General features: G+C 64.5%; 6 protein-coding genes across 6 annotated transcripts in view; 5 read left to right on the top strand and 1 right to left on the bottom strand.

Moving 5' to 3' along the window:
- EMIHUDRAFT_245394 (hypothetical protein) overlaps positions 1–364 on the top strand; it is a gene marked incomplete at both ends in the record, with an annotated part of 2233 nt that extends 1869 nt beyond the window's left edge. The window contains one exon of the mRNA XM_005768466.1: positions 23–364. Within this exon, the coding sequence (XP_005768523.1) occupies positions 23–364 (342 nt within the window). The remainder of the gene's footprint in view (positions 1–22) is intronic.
- A 6237-nt stretch (positions 365–6601) lies between these two features.
- Positions 6602–7273, top strand: EMIHUDRAFT_370501 (hypothetical protein). The gene is made up of 4 exons (XM_005768465.1): positions 6602–6647; positions 6730–6791; positions 6855–7015; positions 7097–7273. Exons 1-4 carry the CDS (start codon positions 6615–6617, stop codon positions 7219–7221), a joined length of 381 nt encoding a protein of 126 aa, XP_005768522.1. The 5' UTR covers positions 6602–6614; the 3' UTR covers positions 7222–7273.
- Positions 7274–8729: 1456 nt separating this feature from the next.
- Positions 8730–11391, top strand: EMIHUDRAFT_245388 (hypothetical protein; the record flags this gene model as incomplete). The annotated part of the gene is made up of 5 exons (XM_005768464.1): positions 8730–8772; positions 9050–9077; positions 9227–9285; positions 9944–10257; positions 10507–11391. The coding sequence occupies 5 exons, from the start codon at positions 8730–8732 to the stop codon at positions 11389–11391; spliced, it is 1329 nt and encodes a 442-aa protein (XP_005768521.1).
- A 304-nt stretch (positions 11392–11695) lies between these two features.
- Positions 11696–13339, bottom strand: EMIHUDRAFT_245387 (hypothetical protein; the record flags this gene model as incomplete). The annotated part of the gene is made up of 5 exons (XM_005768463.1): positions 11696–11872; positions 11938–12018; positions 12199–12745; positions 12832–12904; positions 13114–13339. The coding sequence occupies 5 exons, from the start codon at positions 13337–13339 to the stop codon at positions 11696–11698; spliced, it is 1104 nt and encodes a 367-aa protein (XP_005768520.1).
- A 610-nt stretch (positions 13340–13949) lies between these two features.
- Positions 13950–15996, top strand: EMIHUDRAFT_445499 (hypothetical protein). Its single transcript, XM_005768462.1, has 2 exons — positions 13950–14983; positions 15911–15996. The coding sequence occupies exon 1, from the start codon at positions 14030–14032 to the stop codon at positions 14846–14848; it is 819 nt and encodes a 272-aa protein (XP_005768519.1). The 5' UTR covers positions 13950–14029; the 3' UTR covers positions 14849–14983; positions 15911–15996.
- A 1245-nt stretch (positions 15997–17241) lies between these two features.
- EMIHUDRAFT_245384 (hypothetical protein) lies at positions 17242–18417 on the top strand (the record flags this gene model as incomplete). Its single annotated transcript, XM_005768461.1, has 2 exons — positions 17242–17312; positions 17388–18417. 2 exons carry the CDS (start codon positions 17242–17244, stop codon positions 18415–18417), a joined length of 1101 nt encoding a protein of 366 aa, XP_005768518.1.
- Between the last annotated feature and the right edge of the window lie 6005 nt (positions 18418–24422).

Here is a 24422-nt window from a genome sequence, read left to right as displayed (position 1 = left end):
CGAGGGCACGACCGAGACGGAGCGGCTGGACGACGAGCGGATCCCGTCGGACCAGTGTGGCGCGTGTCCGTGGACGGCCGACTACGCGTGCCCCAAATCGCCCACGCCCGGCAACTTGGGGTACGCGTGGGACGACGGCAGCCCGTGCTTCCAGTACTGTTGTTGCGAGTGCGGCTGGGTGGAGGAGTACGCGTGCGCTTGGTCCGAGACGCCCGGCAGCAGCGGGTACGCGCGTGACGATGGCAGCATCTGCTATGCCATGTGCTGCCGACCGCCGGAGCCCAATAACCACAACACGGAACTGGCGGTCGGCGGGGTGGTGGTGGTGGCCGCTACGGCGGCCGCCGTGGTGTTTTTGGGGTAGCAGTCCAGGTGTGTCTGTGCGTCACCATTCTGTCGTCGCTAGAGTACAATTGTCTGACAGGTTCGGCACCGGGGGGCCCGCCTCGGCATACAAAATCTGCCTGCGAATTTCGCGGCTCACAGCTCAACATTTCTTCTCGCAGAAGCCAAGTAAAGAAACTTTGCTGCGCCCGGACGGCCGACCAAAAGCGGGAGGCGACCCGCAGGAGGCTAAGGGAGAACAGACCCCCTGGACAGGCACCGAGGCGCGCGATGTCGGTGATGGACCCGCCCAGCCCAGCCGGCCGCCGGTGGTGGTCGGTGGTACGTGCGAGGTACCGTGAAGAGATCGGCGCTCCCTCGTCCAGAGGTATGTTGCACGAGCCCGCTCCGCCCTCCTTGGCTCTTGCAAAGCAGAGAGCGGAGAATCGACTGGTGTTGGATCCTGCGACTGGCGAGACGTTCGCACGCAGCCGCCGCGCGGCCAAGCTGGCCGACTTTGAGGCGCTCGGGACGGGCGCATACACGTATATATCTCTGCTGCACCGGCTGCGTGCCTATTTTGCGCTCCTCGCGCTCTTATCCGTCTCGTCGATGGTGTCCAACGCGTACGGCGATGAGCTCGCGGACAAGCAGACCAGCCTTCAGTCCTGGCTCTTTACCGGCACCTCGCTCGGTAACGCCGACCAGGTCGCGCCGGCCTACGGTGCCACCGAGTTCCTCATCTCGTGCATCATGACGGCGTACCTCTTCTTCATGGCCGCGGCGCTTCGGCGCGACGCGCGCCGGGTCGAGCACAAGCACGTGACGCCGGCGGACTTCACCGTGCAGGTGAGCGGCCTCCCGCGCCACCTCACCGCCGCACCAATCAAGCGTGCGCTCGAGGCTGCGCTTGAGCTCCGCGGGCCTCACGTCGCCATCACGGTGCCGTTGCACCAGCGAGAGCTCATCTTGGTGCACCGCGAGATCCGGCTCATCTCAGAGAGGCGCGAGGCGTACAGCACCGACATCCACGGCTTACAAGCTGCGCTCCAGCGGAACGGCCGACTCTCGCCGCGTGCTGCGACTCGGCTTGAGCAGCTGCGCAAAGCCCTGGCCAAGGTGAGCGCCTTGCGGGAGGAGAAGCTGGACAAGGCGGCGAAGCTCGCGGCCACCTACGGCGCGGAAGGGCCAACTAGCGCGGGCGTCGCCTTCATCACTTTTGCTAATGCAGCCGACGCCATCTCGCTCGTGAAACAAGGCTTGATGAAGCTTCCCGAGATTCGGCCAGAGCCCTTCCTCTGTGGACGCGCCGCTGAGCCCTCCGACATCATCTGGGAGAACCTTGGCAGCACCGACGGGATGGCGCGCCAGATCCGCGGCACCATCTACATGTCGTTGCTTTCCCTAGCGGGGGCGGCCATCATCGGCTTCACCGCATACGTCCAGCCCAAGGTGCTGGAGGCGCAACACAACCACGCGGCAGACACATTCATAAACTTTTTTGGCACCACCATCCTGATCTCGGGATATCTCGTCGTCTTCATCGTGGTCCCGATCGTCGAAGTCTCCCTGATGCGGCACATCTCCGTCACGCAGAAGGAGGTGTCGCAGGCGATCTACGCCGCCAGTTCGGGAGAGTGCAGAGGTAGGTGCTCCGAGCGCTCACACAACACGCTCCCACCTAGGTGCTCAAGCTCGTCGTGTTCCAAGTGATGGCGACGATCTCGACCATTGGGTCGTTTGTGGCCGACACGGCCCTCTCGCTCAACCGCGACTGGTACATCTTGGGCGGTTTCATGCTTGTGAACGGCATGATGGTCGACCTGTTCATGATCACGTGCATTGTCCAAGGGTGGGGCTTGATCCGCAACGTCGGCCGAATCTTTTACGCGCCCAAGGCGCTCACCCAGCTCGAGATGGACGCTCTCTACGCCGGGGACGGCGCGGATATGTACGTGGTCGACCGCCTGCAGATCGTGACCAAGTTCGCGGTCATGTGCTACATCTGCTCCGCCGCCATACCGTTGCTCCACTGGGTCGTCCTCCTCGTTATCGTCGTCTCGATCGCGATCGACGAGACTAACCTCCTGCATCGGCTCCACCCCGCGCCGCGGACCGACGAGTCTTGTGTGAAGGTGGTGCTCACATTTGTGATGCCACTCGCTGTGCTGCTGCACCTCTGCATGGCGCGCGTGTTCTTCGCGCAGCTGCGAGACGCTGAGAAATTACCCGATTTGACTGCGGTGGAAGCCTTTGTCAAGTCGCTCCCCAACGTGTCGATGTGGGGCGACCTAATTGGCTTCCGCACCGAGGCGGACGCGGGACTTGACTTTGTCTCCTGGAGCATGTGGGTCAACCTGCCGTTTGTGCTGCTCTTCATCTACCGCGAATGGCGGCCTTTGTGGCCGGGGGGGACAGGGGTGGCCACGCCGCAAAGCGGGCCGACGAATACAAACATTGACGGCACGCAGCGGGGGACGAGGGCGCCGCAAATAAAGACTCGTGGGCGGCAGAAGCAGCGCACTAGCCCCGGCGACGGGTTGAGCAACCTCCCGCGCCATTTGGTTCATGCGGCTGCGGGCTCGTTCAATGGCCTCTTCACCTCCTTCCACAACGAAGCGCTCGACCTTAAGTACACCGACCTCGAGGATCACTACCGTGCCTCGCGCCGAGAGGCAGAGCTTCAGTACGACCCGCCGGACACATCGAGCCTGCTGGAGGAGCTGCAAAGGCGGCGGGACGGCCACAAAGGAGGACACTCCGGTGACGAGGGGGACCGTCTGTGATTTTTTCTTCACTAAACTGCGGCCGGAGAAATATCACACGATGGGGTCCCGTACCATGCGGAATCGACCCCCTCAAGTGCTCAACCGCACAAGGAAAAGAGGGGAGCGCGCCAGTGGCCCAGCGCTGCCGCCCTGCGCAGCGCGCTGCGCCGCCGGCACGCGCGTTGGCATACGGCATACCCGGTAGTCCGGGGTAGAAGGCTGTGGCAACACGAGGCCGCAAGTATGGTGCGTGATGTTCTTTCCACGGCGGATTTCAGGCATGCTCGCGGTGCGTGGGAGGCCCGACTGTCACTGAACCTGCGCGTTTTGTCAGAGCGCTGTTTGGCCAGCGCTTCCTCTCCGTCGCGGTGTTCATCTCAAACCCAGTCGAGAACGACGTGAGGTGCTTCGGGTGACCCTGCAGGATGTATCCACGATCGTCTGCGATGAAGCTGGTTCGGTGGCTCACGCCCTTGGGCTTGGCACACGCATGTTTCGCACGGCCATCTGCTGGCACTTCCCAGTTGTTGTTGCGCCCTTGTCGCAGCGTAGTGCTATCGAACTGCCCTGCGAAGTAGATCGTGGACATAGTGCCACGGGTTTGCGCTCGCGTGCGTCTACGCACGATGTCGTTTCGCCGAGGACCCGAACCGGCCGAAACACCTCTCCGACGGTGCGACGGACGCGCTCGACTATCTAGATATGAAAGTTTCCCACACAACCCCTTCTCTCTTTTCTCCCAGTACGTACTCTCTCCCAGTACGCTAAAAGTACGTGCACTTACCTCTACAAAGCGGCCGCGGGCCGGGAGAGTTTTTGAAAACCAACAAGAAATCTCCCTCGCGGAGGGGTGATTGATTAGCAGCTGAACGTGCGTGTATGTGCATGTGTATGGACATGTGCATGTGCATGTGCATGTGCACATGTGACCTACCTACCAGTACCAGTGTAGATGTAGTATAGTTAGACGAGCGTCATCTTGTTGAACAGGCCGAGTTCGCGGTTTTGACTAGGGTTTTGAGCGCCCAGCGCAGACTGACCGACCGGATGTAGGGCGTAGGGGTTTTGTCTCAGAGTTGCATGCATGCCCGCCAACCAGCAAGGCCTCGCACCGTCTCCTCCCCCCGCGTCGCCGAGTCATCCCCCCCCATCGGTTCCCTCGCTCGTCAGCTGTCAGCGGTCGCTGCCTCTTTGGCGTCGTCTCGTCGCCACACCCTTCCGCCTGCGTCCCCACGGCGGCGGCCAGTCCGGCGGTCTCGTCACGCACCTCTAGCCGTCGGCCTCCGCCCTGGCATGCGGCTCCCTTCCCACCCACATCGTGGAGGTTAGGCCTCGTCTCTACACGGGGGACGGGCCCGCGTCCCTCCCTCAGGACTGCCCTCGCCGTCGGCCCCCAGCCTCTCTCCGATGGTACCGCCGCCCCTCCCCCTGGGGCCAGCTTGGCGGTTCCGACAATCCGGGGCGTCGGGGGATCCGCCGCGGTGCTGTAGGCGCCTGGGGCCATGCAGATGGACCACCCACACCACCCCTCAATCCGTTCTTCTCTGAGCATCGCCCGCGCCGCACTGGCATGCGCGACGCTGACAAACTTGGGGTGTCCGGAGCAACACCCACCGCCCGCACTTGGAGCACTTGGAGTGCAGTCATTAACCTCACATCCAGGGCCGGGGAGCTGAGGAGCGCCCAGCGGGCCGGATGATCGGGATCGGGTTGCGGGCAAGAAAGAGAGCCCTAGCCCTGGGGGCTGGGGGTGCGCGTTCGCAGGGAAGGGGCCGTAAAGTAAACACGGGTCTGTGTGTGTGTGCGTTTCGGGGCCCAGAGATAAAACTTCTGATGCCATGCATGACCTAGTAGTGTCCCCAGCTATGGGCGTGTCCACGTTGGAGCCAGGTGTGGTGTGGGCGCGAGAATAGCTCCGCCGTTCATGGAGGCAACCGATGCGAGTCGACTGGTGTGTGTCGTCGTGGTTTCGTATCAAGAATACTCACTCACTCACAACACGGGTCTCCGAGGGTTAGTTCCGTGTACCGGGTTTCCCCTTAACTGCAGAACGCCCCCTCTACTCGGAGCTAACAGACACACAACACTGTACTCCACGCACGTACACGGAAAAAAGAAAGAAAGAAAACAGACACGCCAAACGAGGGATGGGACGAGGACAGGGTCCCCACCTGCACGAGCAGGATTTTGGAAGAACGATCAGGGGGACAGGTGGGGCTCTCCTGCTCCTGACAAGGGACACGACAGGCTCGCAGCGCGGTGCGCGGTGGACTCCGTACACGGATACGCCTCATGTGCTCGCGAACGAATTTTTTTTATTTTATTCTTGATCGCAAATTTCCGCGCGCACGAGAAATGGCTGGCCGAGGCCGCGGGCGCGGACGCGGCGGCATGCCCATCAACTTTCCCGACGGCGTCCTCTGCCGCGAGCCGGGCTCTCGCCGCCGGGCGCCGCTCCAGCCGCCGGCGACGTGGGACGGCCGCGGGTACGAGACTGCGCGTGACACCGACCTGCTCGCGGCGTGGCGGACGCTGCGAGAGCACCCGGCGGCCGTGGCGAGTCGCATAACCCGCGCGACGCGTGTGCGCGGCGTCGCGCGCTACTCGGACCGCGGCGCCGCCAGGCCGCACCTGACCGCGGGCGCGTTTGCCGCGTCCGAGCACTGCACGCTGCGGGTCGGGGAGCACTATCCGGCGGAGCTCAACCCGAGCGGTGCCGCGCGGTCGGCCAAGCGCGCGCGCGCCGCGGCCGGGCCGGGGCTCAGGCTGCTCCGCGGCGCGTCGTGGGCAGCGGCAACCGAGCTCGAGGCGCTGGAGGCGGCCGCGCAGGCAGGTGCGGAGGGGGAGGGTTCTGCGAGCGAGGTGAAGGAGGGGGAGGAGGGAGCGGAGGAGGGAGCGGCCGGCCGCCGGGCGGACGGCTCGAGACGCGACCGCGACGACGGCGACGGCGAGGGCGACGGCGAGGAGGACGGGCTCGAGGAGGACGAGGACGCCATCCTCGGCGACGAGAACGGGTTCGACGGTTTCGAGGACGGCGGAGACGACCTCGACTCGGGCGGCGAGGACGAGCCCGAGTACTGACACACGCGCTCCACCTGCATTTGTGATTTTGACTGCCTCCGTGTACGTTGTGTGAGATCTGTCGGTCTCTCGGTCTCGCTCGCGCCTGGCGCGTGGCGGTGGCGCCTCTCTGCCTCTCGTCTCTCTCCGCTCTCGCGGGGGCGCGGCTCTCAGAGATGATACAAGCATACCCCCTACCTCCACGAAGAGAGAAGACGGCCTGTGCGTGTGCCGCGCTTCGAGGTAAGCCGTGATTGAGCCATGACCGCTGACCTTGAGACGCTGCGCTCCTCGGAGCGTCGGCTCCAGCACGAGCTCGCGCAGCGGCGGCGGCGGGAAACCTCGTTTATGCTGCGGATCGCAGTCAAGGAGCGCGAGGCGTGCGAGGCGCAGGAGGCCCTCAAGCGCGCGGCAGTGAAACCGCAGCACCGGCAGGTGGAGACGCTCATGCTCGACCCGGCAATGGCGGGCGAGATTCGCCGGCTGCGCGAGGAGGTCTGCCATCCCTCCAGCCCCCATTTGCTCGACTGCCCAGGTGAGAAAGTGCGCACCCTCGCCCGTTTGTTTTGGATCTCAGTTGAAGGCGTCGCAAAAGCGAGAGGCCGCGCTGCGCGACGAGCTCGAAGCGTCTCAATTCCAGTGCGCGCGCTCACGACGCGGCCCATCGGAAGCGCTCCCTACCCACGCGGTGCTCCCTGGCAGGTCGGGATCGATTGCCGGAAAGAAGCTGGTGCAAAAGTGCCGCGAGCTCCAGTCGGAGAACGAGCAGCTCGGCAAGGACGTGAGCGAGGGGCGGATGCAGCAGCTGCGTGCCGAGGTGGGAATGCACAAGGACTATGCGAGCGAGCAGCGCAAGTCGATAGGCGCGCCTCCCCTCCCCACCCTCCCTCCCCTCTTCGGGCCCAGCCCGTCCTCGCTGCGACGCGCCGGCCTCACTCCAGTAGGCGAGATGCGCGAGTGGATCGAGCAGCTGAGCGACGAGCTAGAAGTTGCGCAGGGCACCATATTCTCCTTGCGGCGCGAGCTCAAGGACGAGAAGGCGATGCGCGAGAGGTCCTCGCGCGATTGACCGCGTGCCTGCCTGCCCCTAGCCCTACCGGGAGCAACCGTAAATGAGCCGTGAGAGATTGTCCCTCTTTTGATCGAAGAAACCCGAACGCGCGAGGCTGATTTTCCTAATTTTTTTCTTTTTTCCCATCAACAGCGTAGATGGATCTGGCCTCGGGGCCGATGTGACCAAGAGCTGGTAATGGGGAATTTTACCTCACAACCATGGTCTCACAGTGGTGCCGCCAGTCGCCGAGCAGTGTCGCTCAGCCTCACACAGCCGCAGCACAAGTGACTGAGGGCCAGTGAGGGCGAGCCCATCGCTGTCACAGCTGTGGAAGAGGCCGCGCCTCGCGCTACTCAACCCGGTCGTCCCAACCTCTGCCTACAGCCTGAGCGTAGCTAAGATGCTCCGTGAGCTCTGCGACGCGATTGATTGTCGCGTCGCCATCCACGAGTTCGACGTGGCGTCGTCGCCCTTTGACTCTGCCCTCATCGAGCACTTTGACGGCTTCATCATCCCGGGCTCGGTGGCGTCCTTACCCTCTTGCGACGCAGGTTCCGACCCTCTGCGTGGCCGACTCACACAGCGAGCCTTCCTGTCTCCCTGCTGCCGATTCATTGGTGGTGCTCAGTCAAGATATTGTAGAGACCGACCAGCTTCTCGGCCGGGAGGGCCAGCTCCTGGGCCGGGACGGCCATCTTCTCGGTCGTCATCTGAGCCCGCAGAGCTGGGGTCAGGCCAGACATTGGGGGGGGGGGGGGGGGGATAGCAGGCGACTGCGCGGCAAGAGGCTACAAGAACACACCTTGAACGCCGGCTCCATCTTTTCAGCCGCGACGAACGACTCCTCGAGCGCTGGCGCCGGGGCCAGCGCGTGCGTGGCCAGGGTACCGGCGAATGCCCCGCCTGCAACGACGGCATTACTAATTGTGCAAGGGGCATGCGGTGGGAACAGGGCAATGGGCTTGCGCACCAAAAGCGGCGGTGACGACGAGAAGCGTCTTCATGACGCCGCTCTGATTCGTCTCCATCATGGCTGCCTGAGTCCATGCGTTCTAGACATCTGAGCAGGGCGCGCGCAGAACGGGCCCGGACAGCACAAGGCACACCCCGCGCGCGCGCGCGAGCAGGCGCGAGCAGGCGCGCGCGAAAGCAGGGTGTGCGCCTCCGCCACCGCCCTCGCCTCCACCGCCGCACCCGCCACCACCCTTTCCGCCACCACCATCCCCACCACCGCCCTCTCCACCTCAACCGAGCCCTCCGCCCTCACCTCCGTCCGCCTCCCTCTCCGCCACCACCATCTCCGTCGCCGCCCCCTCCGCCTCCGCCCTCTCCGCCACCACCCTCTCCGCCTCCCCCATCGCCGCCGCCGCCCTCTCCTCCTCCGCCACGCCAACTTCCCCCGCCCCCGCCCCGGGCGAGGCAGCGGCGAGGCCCTCGGCAGCCGCACAGTAGGCTATGCCAACTGTGCAGGGCGTGTGAGCAGCAGAGGAGCTGCCCTCTAGGCTTCAGGCGCAAAGAGCTGCATGCCACCGAAGGCGCTGTCGAGGTTCACCGAGCGCGGCGCAGGTTGAGGGACACCGTCACCGACGAGCGCGTTGGACTTTTGACTCCGGACAAAGACGGCGACACGCACACGAGCTGCGGCCCGTGTCGCCGTCATAGCGGCGAGGCGCGGGACCGTCTGTTGCGAGGTGGGTCGCGTCCTCCGATTTCCGTCAACTCACCCTCCACACCTCTACTAGTACCAGTGATGAAATATAAACCGACTTACCACGCGCGCGCACGCGCGCGCCGCCCTCCTCGACTCTCTCGCACCCGCCCCGACCCACGCCCCTCGAGATAGGCGGCTGCGACCCTGAGAGTGCGCAGCGGTGCCGCTGGCGTGCTCACCACACCCGCCCATCATGCCTGCATCATTCCTGCACGCACTGCCCGGTCTGGTCGGGGCGTGGGGCGAGATCTGGCATGGCGGCGCGCTTGAAATGAGCGCCTTCGATCGTCTCGCGGCGACTGCTCGCAGGCCGGGCGGCCAGAAACTGTGCCAAGCAGCCATCCGCCGAAGCGAGCGCGCCGGCGGCGGTCCGCGCTCGGCTCAGTGTCTTCAAGCCCGCCGGTGGGCAACGATTGACATGCGGACAGCCTCGCCCCCCCCCCCCCCCCAACGAAACACCCAATCTCTGCACCACTCGTAACCCCCGCACCATCTCCGTCGCTTGGTTCCATAACCTCTGCCACCACCGGGAGGCGGCCAGGGCTTCATAGACTCGGTCGAGAGACCCCAGATTGGCATCCATGCCTCTCTGCACTCTCGCCACAAGGACCCCTGGAATTGCGAATCCTCGCTTTCCTCCCGCTGTGATTCTGTGTGAGCTCTGTGACTGTGTCTTGTTTGCCAACAATACACATCAACACTTATAACCAGTTTTCGGGTGGTTTTTGCTCCGGTGGTGAGCCGGTGTGTGTGCCAGTCCGCGCCAGTCCGCGCCCTTGTCGTGCCAGTGTGCTGTGAGAGAGGCCGGTTTTAATAATTCTTTTTCGAAAATCAGCTTCGGGGAGTCTGGCGGTCCCGCTCAGTGCGTTGGGTAGGTAGGTACGCGGTACGGACGACAGCTCTTGAACGGCGACCAGATGCTTGGGTTTGCAGTCCTCTCCCGGCATCGCGCCCCGGGTCCCTGCCTTCTACTCTCACCGTCGCCACAGCCTCGGAGGCTGCGGGGTCACCTTTGCTGCTCGGCAGCAACCTACGACTCGAATGAATGGTGGGATGCGCGCGCGGCGGTTGAGGAGGAGCACGTTGACGAGGAAGAGAGAGGTCCAGACTCCTCCTCGCGCTGGCTGAGGCTCGCGGGCTGCGACGTGCTGCCTGCGCCTCCCGGCGCTCCTTGCAATGGCGTGATCCACTTTGTCGGCGGCGCGCTTGTCGGCAGCGCGCCGCAGCAGGCCTACGGTCCATTCCTAGAGGGCGTGTCGGACGCCGCGGGCGTGTGCATCGTGGGGACGCCATGCACCGGCCTCGAGACGGGCCTCGATCACTGGCAGGCCGCTTCCGAGGTCATGCTGCGCTGGAGTGCAGCGACGACAGGCGCGCAACCCCCAGCCCCATCCTTCTACCCTCCGCTGCATCTGGTCCCTCCGCACCTGCCGCCTCCCCCACACCCGCCCCCTCCGCACCTGCCGCCTCCTCCGCACCCGCCCGCTCCGCACCCTGCTGCAGACCTCGACGCCATGCTCGCCGCTCGCGAGCAGCCGCCGCTCGCGCAGCTGCCGGTCTTCGGATGTGGCCACAGCCTCGGCGCCAAGATCCTCCTCCTGCTCGGCTCGGACGCGCGGCTCGCCGAGGCGATCGGCCCGCGCCGCGCCAATGTGCTCCTGAGCTTCAACAACTTTCCGGCTCGGCAGAGCGTGCCGCTGCTCGAGCAGGCTGTCGGTCTCGGGAAGGACAGTGGGCCGGTCGGCGCTCTCGCACGCTTCGGCGCGCAAAACGCCGCGGCGGTGCTCGCGGGGAACGCGGGCCTCGGCGAGGCGCTCGGCGCCGGGGCGAGCAGCGGCTTGCGCGGGGCGGCGAGCGCCGTCCGGCAGGGCGACTTTGGCGAGAGGCTGAGCAGCGGGCTCGGGGCGCTGGGCGTTGGTGGCGTGAGCGGCGGCGGGGTGGCGTCCGACCTGGCGGGTGGGCTCGACCAGCTCGCGAGCGGTCTCGGCTGGGCGAGCGAGCTCCTCGGCGCCACGAGTCAGCGGGCGGCGGAGGCTGCCGCTCCCGCCTCCACTGGCGGCCTCCCGCTCGACGACGAGTTCACGCCCGGTCCCGCGGAGACGGACGAGGCGGTACGCCGCAGGTACGGTGTCGGCCGGAATCTGCTCGTCCGCTTTGCTGACGACGGCATCGACCAGAGCAGCGGCCTCGCGCGCCTTCTTCAGTCGCGTTTCACCGACGAGGTGACGGGCATCGGCGGGCGGCTCGACTTCAGGAAGCTCGAGGGCACGCACGTGACGCCGAACGCGCCTCGGCTCCCCAGCGACGCCGAGATCAGGCGCATCCTGTCGGCGGCGGGCATGCCTCTAGACCTCGCAGACGCGGTGGGCGGCATCCGGGAGGTAGCGTCCAAGGCGGCACGGGAGCGCGAGACGGCGAGCAAGACTGTCGCGGATTTTGTGCAGTCGGAGACGCAAAAGGCGAGGGAGGGCTGAGAGATGCTGCACGCGCAGCGAGTTTCATGTTCTTACATGCACATGCATGCACATGCACATGCACATGCACATGTGCATGTGCATGTGCATGTACGGGTCTCGGCTCTCCATAATGACGAGAGGTAGAACGCGTAACTTTACTTGTGAGTTGTGTACACAGCGAGAGTAACACCCAGAGTGCAGAGAGGGCTGGACCTGGTCCTGGACGCTGGAGAGAGGAGAGCGAAAATACGATAAACGGGAGAAAAAAAGGTGGAAGGCGTCTTTTTTATGGTCGTCCTCTGGTCGCCCTCGCCTTTACGTATTACGACGCCGCGAGAGTTGTCAGCGTGGCATGTCGGCGAGCACGGGGCTGCACTCGCGATCCTGGCCCTCCGGGTGCGGACAGCGCGTGCGTGTAGTACCAGTGGTACTGCGCTGACGGCGCGATGGCGACGCGTGCTCCGCGCGCGGCTCCGCACGCGCATGGCAGACTCGTGGCCTAGGCCATGAGAGGAGGCAGCGCTGAGTGGTTTGGCATAGATTCGCAGACACGGAATCAACGACCCATGCCTGCAGCCAGCGAAACGCGGTCTGCGACTGCGGAGGCGGTAGAGCAGCCGCCCGCAGGCCCAGCCGGTGAAGCACCTATGTAGTACAGCATGAATCGTGCTCTGATTGTGTTGTGCATACTCCTCCGCGCTGGCGCTCGCATGCCATCGGAAACGACAGTTGGTCTCGGTCAGAGTAGCATGCAATCTCGCTCAGCCAGGCACAGCCCAGCGCAGCGTTGAGGTGCCGGCAGCTGGTAGATGAACCGTCGCGCACAAAGTAGGCGCTGTCGATGAGTGCCGCCGTTGAGAACGCATCGATCTCCGGGACCGCGGCGCGATACTCCGCCAGCTGAGTATGGACCGTGGAGAGCGAGTCGGACACGGACTTCCGCGACCGTGCGGACTTGATCACAGTGTCGGCATGCAGCGCGAGGGTGAGGCTGCTCGGTGGCAGCCGGGAGGCGCGCTTTCCAAACGCGTATCGATGTGGCGGCAGCCGCAAAAACGTTGCGCATGCGCCGCCTGTCGCATTCCTCGCCGTCAGGTGAAAGTCGAACGGGCGCACGCGCCCTGGCTGCAGCTTGCCGTCCGCCCAGAGCAGCACTCGCGCCCACGGGAAGAAGCGGTCGCCCAACATCTTGAAGATCTTTACATTGCGACGCATGGCCGGGCCAGCAAAGGGAAGCTGCGCTGCATCGAGCGCAACCTGCACTTGCGCCTCGTTTTCGGTGAGCAGAGGGGCGGGAGACGGCGGCGGCGGCGCGAGCACGAAACGAAAAAAGCAGCCGGCCTCAATGACGGGGGGACGATTTGTCGGAAGCCTGAGGAAGCAAACGCGGTCGGTAGTGATGAGAGGGTGCACCCCTCGGGGATGTTGACTGGCAGCAGATAGCGCGCGCGCACGCACCAGCCGGTTGAGAGGGACGCCGAGTAGCCGACAAACGAGTGACACCGCTGGGCGTACTTCTGAGCCAGGACGTCTGTAATCCATCTCAAGTATGCAGTGGCGTTTGACGATGAGCAAAAGGAGCACTGAGGCAGGCCGCCGCCATCGCAGTCCGGGGTCGCAAGCCAGTCGCGAGCGCCCGAATTGCACGCGTGAAAGTCGTTCGAGGGGGTGGGGCAGCGCCGCGGCGGCGCACGCTCTTGAGGCGCGCGGCCGCACGCGTGCTGAGGCCGAGGCACATACATTTCGTTCCGAACAAACACGTGCGGCAGTTCTCCAAAAACGAGAAGAGAATTTTAATAAGTGAAATAGAATTTTTCAACAAAACTCCGTCGCACGACACTGGGCACGGGAAGACTGGCAGAAATAGAAAGCGCGAAAGCCGGCTGAGGTCCCTAGAGCCTAGTCCCTGCAAGCAAGGCCTGAGGGCGGCTCGCCTGAGGCCAAGTAAGATAATGAGCACCTCCATGTTTCACCTCGCCACCAACAGAAGCCGTCGGCTCGACGCGCATCACGCACCCACCCACCCTCACGGGATGATTCTTGCGCGTTGAGGGCCAGGCCCGGCAGCAGCATATGGGGCAAGTCTGAACGTCGACGAGAGTGACCGAGTGTCCCAGGGTAGCGTTGGTACCATGCCAACATCATTGTACATTGACAGAAAAGGAAGAGGCTGTCGGAGTACGGAGAGAGAGAGTTTGTTGTTGGCTTTCGTAACACGAAACTTCAACCTGAGTGGTGAGTTGTAGCTATGTTGTTAGAAGGTGAGTGCTGAGAAAATGGCATAGGTAATAAATTAAATTTAAGAGAAAATCAATGCTAGTACTTGAGAGAGAGATTTTTATCAATGAGTATTGTGAGCTCACAACACTACACTGTGGGGGGTGCCCGAGCATGATGTATGTGCGCGTCTATGCGTGTGTGGGACAGACGTTGTTGTCCTATGCGCGGGGCTTCCCGCGGGGACCGAACGTAACAGCAGCAGCAACAGCAGAAAAAGAAACAGGGCGAAAAAACCAGCTGGAGTTAAGGGAGTACACGTACGAGACGCCCTAAACGCCCTTACTGGAGTCACTGACAACCTGAGGGCGGCTCGCCTGAGGCCTGACTTTGCTCACGGCTCGCCTGAGGCCTGACTTTGCTCGCCTGCCTGACTTTGATGGCGTCCCACGGCGAGGCTCTCCACAACGAGGCGGCGAGCATCCTTCTCCAGATGGTCTCGCCACCGCCTCCGCGTCCGTTGGTCAACCTCTCGCCTCCGCGAGCTGCTGTCGCCAGCGTCTCGCCGGCAGCCCTCCTCACGCCTCGACGGAGCAGTCCAGTACTTCCATCGCGCGCCCGCGAGCTTCTTTCGGCGTCGTCGACCTCAGGACTCGCGCTCCAGCTGTCTCCAGGGCAGATGAGCGGGCGCAAGCGGGCGCGGTCCACCCACGTCAAGCAGCCCGCCCACGTCCGTGGAGGCATCGACAAGAGCCAGTGCGCAAGCTACTGCGCGCGTTCGGGCTGGTGCGCGAACTGTACCAAGTCTCGCCCGCCCGCCACTCGCGAGCTCGCCGCGATGTCGCCCGCTTCCTCTAACGCGGCGCCGCCGAACTCTGTCTTTCGTACGGAGCGACTTTACAGGGCGCGAGCCGCGTGGAAGTCGCTGCTCGAGCAGGTCCCGCCGCCGGGCAGTCGGCAGGTCTGGCTGCCCCCACGCGAAATCGTGTTCACAGCCACTGAGCACGGGATCCTGCCTTCCACCGCCCTCGCGCTGCGCCAGTCGTACGCTGTCTGCAGCACCGAGCAGGCCCGCGGCGGAGGGCAGTCGGCAACTGCGGAACTCTGCGCCGTGCTGTCTGCCGTGGGCTCCACCTTCATCGCCTCGGTCGACGAGAGCTTGCAGAGGAGCATGGTGGGCTTCCCGCCCGCGGCCCCACGCAATTTCATGCCGCTCGCGCAGCAGACTGTGATCGCCACCTCTCGCTGCCTGCCATGATCGGATGTCGACAACCAGACACAGGGGGTCGCACACCTCAAGTTGCATCCGTCTGACACAAGAGGAGTGCGCGACCCCCGGCTAGCACCCCTGTCAAGTAGGAGCGGTCATATGTAGACGTCGGCCAGCACTCTCGTGTGCTCTGGGGGGAGGCGGGGGCCCTGGAGGGTATCCATGCGGGGGGGAGATGGGGTCCCACGGCTCGCCGCAGGCGCCGATTTTTCCGGACTTTTTTCTTTTTTGCGCGATTTTTTTACTTGTTTCATGGGAATTCGCTGTAGAGCTCTACTTGCGGCCATGCTATCACGCCTTGCGACAGCCTGTCGGCGCTGCTGACCGTGCAATGCTGCACAATTGACCACCTGCATAGCTCGCGGCCTTAGTATCAAGCATTCAGTGACGACCTGATCCTACGGTCAGTAGGAAGGTGTCCTTCTATCGTGTGCACGCTTCTGACGCAATGCGCGTCACAAACTGCCTCGGCGACTGGCTGCTGGCACTCTCGAGGCTATGCCTACACAGCCTCGCGCGCATGGGCAGTCAAGAGGGACCATGCACTTTCTCAGGACTGCGCCAGTGCCTCTCTCTTGGACCGGCAAACGTGGTGGTCTCGTGTCACCAATGTGGGACCAGTGCGGCATCGCGCCATCGACAGCTCTGAACTGCGCCTCACCACTGACCGGGAAGGCCGCCAAGTGGGCCAGCACCGGTCACACATTGTGGCAGCAGTCAGCAGTTGTCTGATAGCTAGAGCAGCAGCGTCAGGGTCGCAGCGTCGGATCGTGTCAAGCCTCTCGCCCGGCCGGCCGCGTGCAGACGTCGGCCTGTCTGCTGTCTGGAGTGATCTGTCGGCGGTCAGTACGACCGATCAGGTTGGAGGTTTCTCATGATTGGAGGGTCTATCTGTATGTACTCCTCGAGATCTCTCCAAATCTGCCCTCTAATCAACCGTAATCATTCGGGAAGTTGGTGGTATGAGCGAGTATGAGCGCCGGGGCCCCGTTTCCGCACTGCGGCGCGGCGCACGGTGCCTCCGGGGGCCCCCGCCTCCCCCCAGAGCTCGTGTGCCTTGAGGGGCGAGAACGCGAGATATCGTGTGCATATATCGATCTCTCTGGTGAATCTATTACACTGAAGGCTTGCATATCTCTTTTTCGTTGGCGGTCACTGACACTGTATCTGTGTCCCCCAGGGTACTCCTGGCCCGGGAGCGGGGCCGACGAGCGACGTGTGGCATATTAACCATGATCCCCCGGCGCGGAAAATACCGAGGAAAATACAGAGCGGCCGCACATTGCTCGGTACCCCCCCTGCACTTCTAAGCCCGTCCCTGCTGCTGGTACTTTCAGGCGGGACATACGCACCGCCTCCCTGGGCGAGCTAGACACACGGCTAAGCGAGCTCACGCCCCGCCCCTTGCCTCAGGCCAACCCATTTGCGTCAATGCCACCGGCGGCGGCGGCGCCGTGGCTCTCACTATTTGCAGAGCACGAGACCGTCGGAGGCTCCGCATTCAACTCTCGCTGGATCCGGAGCTGCTACGGGGACAACGCTCTTACTAAGGCCATTACCGCAGCGCCCATTGTTTGCTCGGGCACAACCGCTGGCACGGTTGGCGCTTTGGATGCCTACATCGAGGTGATGCTCGAGCAATTTGACCGGACGCAATGCACTCTCCATGGCTCTGATCAGGGATTTCACGTGTACGCCATTTACAATGGGCTGCTGCAGCAGCGCAACGTGAGTGTGGACGTGGTACCAGCCGGCTCAGGTGCGGTGCAGAACCTTGCTGGTCTGCGGCCCAGAAGATCCACCGGCACAGGAGAAATGATTGCGCATCGGCTCGTGAGCAAGACCATTGTGCCGGTCGGCGGAGCATTCCGCGTGCTCAACAGCGATGGATCAGCCGCGGCTGTGGTGCACCAGTTTGATCGGTTTCCTGAGCTGAGCCGATGGGTGCGTAGCAGGTGGAGCCAAGGTTGAGGTTTGGAGAGTATTGGTAAAGCAATTGAGGCGTGATATGTTCAAGGATATGTTGGGGAGGCAACTCGCCTCCTATTAAGCGAAAAAGACGGAAGGGCTCTTACGAAAATGCACTCGCATGCACTGTTACACCGTCCTCGTCGTCCCCAGAGGGTGGAGCATGTGCTGTTGTTCAGCACGCATGCCCCCTCTATGTACTATGAGCCCCCAATAAACACACCGAGACGATCGAGGGGTCCCGTACCAAGCGGAATCGACCCTTTCGAGCTCGTGCTCAGCACATGCGACGAGTCCCACTGAATTAACATGTGGCATGTACATGTACATGTTGTACATGAAGAGAGAGAGTGACATGAAACATGCGGAAGGAATGGACGACAGACGGACGTCGCACAGGATCGTCGCGTCCCATGCACCAACACTTGCGCTTCTGGCGCAAGAGGCCACCGCTCAGCCCGACGCAGCCGCCCTCTGCGTTGGGGTCGTTCCTTCTCCCACTGCTGCTGCTATTGCTGCTGCTGCTGCTGCTGCTTCCACTGAAAAGGTTGTTGCTGAGGAGAAAGGCGAGCGCCTCGGACGCTACTGTTGACCCAGTGCAGCTGTCCGCCTCCGCCTCGCTCCGCGGCCTGCTGCAAGAGCACGCGGAGGCGCTGTCAGAGCTTCGTAAAGCACATGTCGAGGCGGGCGGATCGATCGACGAGCTGATTGACATCTTCCTCCTCCGCTTTCTGCTCCAAGCAAAGGGAGACCTTGGGCGTGCGAGACATCGTGTGACCGAATCGACCCGGTGGCGCGCGCGGGATGGGCTTGCTGGCTGTCGCCGTAAGGTGCTTGCGGGAGCTACGCTGATGGAGCTGAATCCAGCCGTGCCCGTACTTCTCACCTCCCTCAGCACTCTGGTCCTGCACCGGACGTCTTACAGCGGCGGGCCCATCGATCTGCTGACGCACGACTCGTTCGATCCGGAGTACATAATGCGCCGCTTGACGCCCGATGAGTACCGTGCAGCCAATGCGGCAGTGAATGAGTTCAAGACGGTGCTCGCCGACAAGGCGTCGCTCTCGAGGGATAGCTTGGTCGGGTACTCATTCATACTTGACTTTCGCGGCCTCCGATTGGCCATGATCAACATGCGCTTTCTGACGAGCTACTTCCACAAGTACGTCTCGCTCGACGAGCACTTCCCGAAGTACATCGGCTCGGTCACATGCGCATTTGCCCCCGCAATCTTCGGCATAGGCTATCGCGTCGTCAAGCAGTGGCTGTCCAACGAGTTGCAGCAGCAAATACAGATCGAGGGCCCAGCGAGCTCTGCTGCTGCTATCTCCGCTGTCGCGCCGCCGTCGAGTCTTCCTACAGTCTTTGGTGGCTCTCTGGACTCCATGCCCGATGACGTCATCAAGCTGGTCGGTTGGACCGCGGCCCTCCGCGACGAGCGCGCCAGTTTCGACGCGGGGTCGAGGCTGGGGGGGTACGTGCCAGCGGGGCATGCCAACGGGGCAGGGACGACGGAGCAACGCCAACGGAGAGGCGGGCATTCGCAGAAGAAGAAGCGCGGGTCGAAGGCGGCTGCCTCCGCAGCGTGACACTCTCTCAGCTACGTCCTGCAGGCCGAGCCGCCCCTCGTGTGGGCGCGGGTGGCGCCCGGCCCGCTATTCACCGCCGCGGCGAAAAAAAGTAAACACAAACACACAGATTTAAGTAGAGCCGACCGCTCCGGAGAGAGAGATGGGCCACGGCCCACGCACAGACACAAATTCCCCCCCCCCCCCCCCCCCCGCGCCTCGGCCTCGCCCCCTCGGATCATAGACCATATTTTTCCCTCCTCGATCGTACAAGTCTGTCTGTATGTGCACAAAAATATGTATATAGTGCAGCCTGTGAGAGGTTGAGCGAGCCCTGGAGGCCCTGGGGATGGGGTGAGACTATCCGCGGGCCTGAAGGCCCGGCGCAGGGCAAAAGAAAAGAAAGAAAACGGACAGCCCAAGGGAGGGATGGGAGCGCAGGCGCAGGGCGGTGGCACTTAAATCCACCGCACTGTGGCGCGAACAGCTTCAGCTTTTCTCGCCCGCTCTGCTGAGGGCGAGGCGCCGAGCTACGGTTCCAACGCTGCAGCACTCTCCCTCTATTCACAGCAGAGATGGCGACGCGTCCTTACGCGCGTCCTCGTCCCCACCTGCTTTGCTTCAACGTGCTGCCATGGAGCCAGCGCGCCTCGCGCCATGATTCAATCGCCATGGCCGGAGCGCTGTGGATCGCAAAGGCCCATGGGCCGCTGCGCAGGGCGGCACGCGCAGGCGCTACACAGATCAGAGCATTGGCGCCGAGAGCATTCATTTCCGCATTCAGTTGTCGTTGTTCTGTCGGCTCGAACAGCCCGTACAGCCATTCAGCGGCTGGTGGACGGCGCGCAGTCTCCACGCGGATCCGCATCTCGTGCACACCGCAAGGCGCCGCCACCACATGGACCAGCCCGATGGACTGTGTTTGTGGTCGGGGTGGACAGTTTGCTGTTCAGCGTATCATTGAGCAGGATGAGATGAGCGTCTAGTGGTGACGCGGGTAACGGGCGAGGTCCTGGGTGCAGAACCCGCCCTGACTCTGCCGATCCACTGGATGCGACTCAACTGCTGATACCGAACTTGTGCTGGCGGGCAGTGATTTGTGAGCGTATCGTTCAAGATTGGGGTCAGCCCACCCAACGGATGGCCGTTCGGTCGTACGACATTCGACTCGACTGTGGACTCACTCCGTGCCAGTCGTCAGCCGCCAGTTCAACGCTCGCAATGCGGTATGAACGCGGTGTCCGCGGCGGTGAGCTGCGCAGTTGGTCATTGTTCTTCGTTGCAGAGTCTTTTCTCGCTAGGCAACCCACCAAGGCCCATCGACGGCCAGCGCCCAAGGTCTGATTGTGCCCCCGGCTGTGCGTCAGCAGCGGCTTCAGACAGGGCCTGCGCTTGAAGGGGATTTTACATTTACGGGCTCTGCCAGCAATGCGTGGAAGGCGACGCGACGGTTGAAGGGTACTGTCCAGAAGGGCACTGTCGCTCCGGGTCGGGCGACGGTGCCGCAGTGTCGCTCCGGGTCGGGCGACACTGCTCGCGGCGTCCGGGTCCTGCGCCTCCCGACGAGGTCGGACGGCGTGGTATTCCGGCCGCCGCGCCTCGGTGACTGGCTGCCGTAGAAACCAGAAGTACGAGGGCGTTGTCCACCCTAAGATGGACGGAACTCGGAGGGCGTTGTCCACCCTAAGATGGACGGAATTCGGAGGGCGTTGTCCACCCTAAGATGGACGGAATTCGGAGGGCGCTGTCAGGGTCCCCCTCGGGGAGCGACGGCGCCCGACCGTCAGGGTCCCTACGGGGAGCGACGGCTGAAGCGCAAGGGTACTGTCAGGGTCCCTTCAGGGAGCGACGGTGCCCTAATGTCAGGGTCCCCTCTGGGGAGCGACGGTTCGAAGGGCGCTGTCAGGGTCCCCCTCGGGGAGCGACGGCGCCCGACCGTCAGGGTCCCTACGGGGAGCGACGGCTGAAGCGCAAGGGTACTGTCGGGGTCCCCTCGGGGAGCGACGGTGCCCTACTGTCAGGGTCCCCCTCGGGGAGCGACGGTTCGAAGGGTACTGTCAGGGTCCCTTCAGGGAGCGGCGGTGCCGTACTGTCAGGGTCCCTCCGGGGAGCGACGGTTCGAAGGGTACTGTCAGGGTCCCCGCAGGGAGCGATCGTACCGCAGCTGCGGCTAAAGGCCTGCGCTGCCCGCGGCATTCGAATGCGGCGCCTCCCGACTGAGTCGGCTCGCGTCGTATTCCAGCCAGAAGGGCGCTGAGACGAGATCGCGATCTCGGTCATCACGCCATCTAGACTTTAGCGAGGCGTGTGGCGCGCCGGCAGCGCCGCCGCCGTCTAAGGTACTGTCAGGGTCCCTTCGGGGAGCGACGGTGCTGCTGAGCGTCTGCTTGAACTGCTGTCGTCCCGCCAGAGTATATCTCGACTAGCTCTTCATCGAGAAGAGCGTCGACTCGTGCGCCGCCTCGTCGGCGGCGTGGCGGGCGGGCAGCTGGATGTGCTGTCGCCTCGCCATAGGATACCTCGACTAGCTCTCGATCGGCTAGAGCGTCGACTCGTGCGCCGCCTCGTCGGCGGCGTGGCGGGCGGGCGGCCGGATGTGCCGTCGCCTCGCCGGAGTATATCTCGACTCGCTCTACATCGGCTAGAGCGTCGACTCGTGCGCCGCCTCGTCGGCGGCGTGGCGGGCGGGCAGCTGGATCTGCTGTCGCCTCGCCGGAGTATATCTCGACTCGCTCTACATCGGCTAGAGCGTCGACTCGTGCGCCGCCTCGTCGGCGGCGTGGCGGGCGGGCAGCTGGATCTGCTGTCGCCTCGCCGAGTATATCTCGACTCGCTCTACATCGGCTAGAGCGTCGACTTGTGCGCCGCCTCGTCGGCGGCGTGGCGGGCGGGCAGCCGGATGTGCCGTCGCCTCGCCAGAGTATATCTCGACTCACTCTACATGGGCTAGAGCGTCGACTTGTGCGCCGCCTCGTCGGCGGCGTGGCGGGCGGGCAGCTGGACCTGCTGTCGCCTCGCCAGGGTATACCTCGACTAGCTCTCCATCGAGAAGAGCGTCGACTCGAGCGCCGCCTCGTCGGCGGCGTGGCGGGCGGGCGGCTGGATGTGCTGTCGCCTCGCCAGAGTATACCTCGACTAGCTCTCCATCGAGAAGAGCGTCGACTCGTGCGCCGCCTCGTCGGCGGCGTGGCGGGCGGGCGGCTGGATGTGCCGTCGCCTCGCCGGAGTACATCTCGACTAGCTCTCGATCGAGAAGAGCGTCGACTCGTGCGCCGCCTCGTCGGCGGCGTGGCGGGCGGGCAGCTGGATCTGCTGTCGCCTCGCCGGAGTATATCTCGACTAGCTCTACATACTCAAGCCTCGCGAGAGCGGCTCACGCAGGCGCAGCGCCGGCCGGGGAGGCCTCGCAGCTGCCGACACCAGATGCACTGTCGGCGTCGTTCTACGCGGGCCGCTCGTCGACTGATTGACTACGGTTCTCGCGTGGGGGCGCTGTGCTGTGCCGTACCGGGCTCGACCACGCCGTCAAGCCGTCGAAGTCCGAGACGTGGGGAGGCACAACGCCCAACCACGCCAGGGCCCCGTCGAGATCGTCGTCGCCGCGACATCGAGACCTCCGGTGATCTCCGGTGATCTCGGGTGATCTCCGGTGATCTCCGGCGGTCGGGCGGCGTCGATCTCCGAGAGGGAGTCGAGTCTAGCGTTCCTCAAGATGACGCACTACTCAACTCAACCCCTACGCCCGCATCGACGTGGGAGACAAGGCCACCCCTCGATGCTACCTGCTACCAAGCGGTGGGGCAGGAGATTGGAGGGGCCCCTTGCAGAGTTCTTCCCCCTCATCGATCATGGAGGGGCCTCTCGCCGCGATCACATCGGAGGCGGACGCCTCGCGCCGTGTCGCGTTGCTGGAGGAGGCACAAGCCGCACTCTCTAGCGGCGCCGACGCCGGCGCCGCTGCCTCCGCGGCGACAGACCTGCTCGGGCTGCTCGCTGACTCGGACGCAGCAGTGCGGCGAGCTGCGCTGGCGTATGCGGAGGACCTAGGCTCGGCGGCTCCGTCGGTGCTGCCGACGCTACTCCCGGCGCTACGCGCGCTGCTCGGCGACGGGAGCCCGGCCGTTGTGAAGCGCTGCCTGCTCTCGTGCGCTGGCCTGCTGCGGCCGGCGCTCGCGCTTGTCGCGGCCGGTGGCGAGCCTCTTCCGGAGGCGCTCGCCGAGGTGCGCGCGCTCGTCGACGGCATGCGCACCGAGGCGGCCGAGATGATGGCGAGCGCCGCGCGCACCGACGCGGTCCGCACGCAGGCCGTCAAGTTTTGCGAGGCGCTGGTGCTAGCTTGCACGAACGGCGGCGGCGGCGGCGGCAAGGACGGCGGCGACAGCGCGTGGGCGGACGAGACGCTCGGCCGGCTGACCGCGCTCGCCACCGCGCCGCCCTCGCCGACCGTTCTCTCCGTCGTGATCAGCTCCCTCGCACAATCGATCGGACGCGCCCGGCCTGCGACGCTGCCGCGCGTCGTGGAGGCGCTAAGCGCGTGCCAGTCGCGGCTGATGCCTGCGCCGGGCGCAAGCGCAGCGCAGATCAGCGTGCCGGCCGCGAGCCGCGCCAACGTGCAGCAGTCCCTCAAGTCGGCGCTCCTCTCGGTCGTGAAGCATCTGCACTCGCTGCCGGCGGAGCAGTTGGGCGGCGGCGCGGGCGGCGGCGGCGGCGCGGGCGGCGGCGGCGGCGGCGACGGCAAGGCGCGGCTGGAGCGGATGCTCTTCCGCGCGCTGATGAGCATGGGCGGCAGCAACCAGCTGCAGGTGGTGCTGCGTCAGCAGGCGTCACCTCCTAGATGCGGGATGTCTCCCAATTCTCTCCCCCGCATCTCCCCCGCATCTCCGCAGTACCTCCCCGCATCTCCCCGCGCCTCGCCCCTCTCTTGGGCTCGCTCGCGAGCCTGGCTGCGGAAGACAGTTCCGCGTGCCCCGACACGCACTCGAGAGGACACGCACTCGCCGTCTGAATTCGGTCGCCTGTGCCACCTCCACACACTACACACTACACACAGTGTACTAGCGCAGCGCCTCCTGCGCCGTGCCCCATGTCGATACTTCCCAGTGCACCCTCGGTGCCCACAATCGTGTCACGAGACAGTGCCTAAGCTCAACGCCGGACGCCCGCTTGCACGGCAGGGACGGGAGCTGCCCTCGAGGAGCGAGCTCGCCGAGGAGGTGGATGCGACCGGCGGCGGAGGCGGCGCAAAGCGAGAGGGCGACTCGCTCGAGGTCGGCCCGTCTAAACGGCTGCGCGGCGCCGCGCCGAGCACGAGCTCGCTCCAAGTCGACGCAGTACTCCGCCGCCTCGCGCCAGAGCTCATCGCGGAGCTCGCAATCGCGACGATGGCCCAGCTGCCCGCCGCCACCGCCACCGCCACCGCCGCCGCCGCCGCCGCCTCCTCCGCCCCGCCCGTGCCCGCGAGCGGCGGCGCGGCGGCGGCGTCGAGGGTGAGTGGGGTGGCGCCGGCGGAGGTGTCGGGCGCGGCTCTGAAGCAGCTGCTCGATCAGCTGACCGCTGCCCTCCTCGCAACCGGCGCCGAGCCGAGCTTGCGTGTGGGAGGGCAGCTGGGGGCGCACCACCGTATCCTGGGCAGGCTGGCGAGCACACAGCCGCTGCTGAGCGGCTACCAGGGCGCGCTGCTCGACCACCACCACCACAAGCACCACCACCACCACAAGCACCACCGCTACCACGGACACCTCTGCCACCACCACCACTGCCACCACCACCGCCGCCGCCTCTCCGCCATCTCTCCCTCGTCACCATTGCTTCCGCACTCGACGCACCTCGCTTCCCAGCCGGAGGGACACGGCCCGCGCTCGAAGACACGCTGCTCGCGAGCAGTTCGGTGTGGCCTCTCGGGCCATAACACCGTGGACCCGGGACAGCTCTCTCTCATAGCGGTTATGTGGCTGTTATGGGGCGGCGGCCCCATAACAGCCATAACACCCATTAACATGTTATGGGCTGCTATGCCCAGAGAGCCA

The sequence above is a fragment of the Emiliania huxleyi genome, assembly GCF_000372725.1.
Source record: "Emiliania huxleyi CCMP1516 unplaced genomic scaffold EMIHUscaffold_458, whole genome shotgun sequence".
In the NCBI taxonomy this organism is placed as follows: Eukaryota; Haptophyta; order Isochrysidales; family Noelaerhabdaceae; genus Emiliania; species Emiliania huxleyi.
This window is presented reverse-complemented; position numbering and strand designations above follow the sequence as displayed.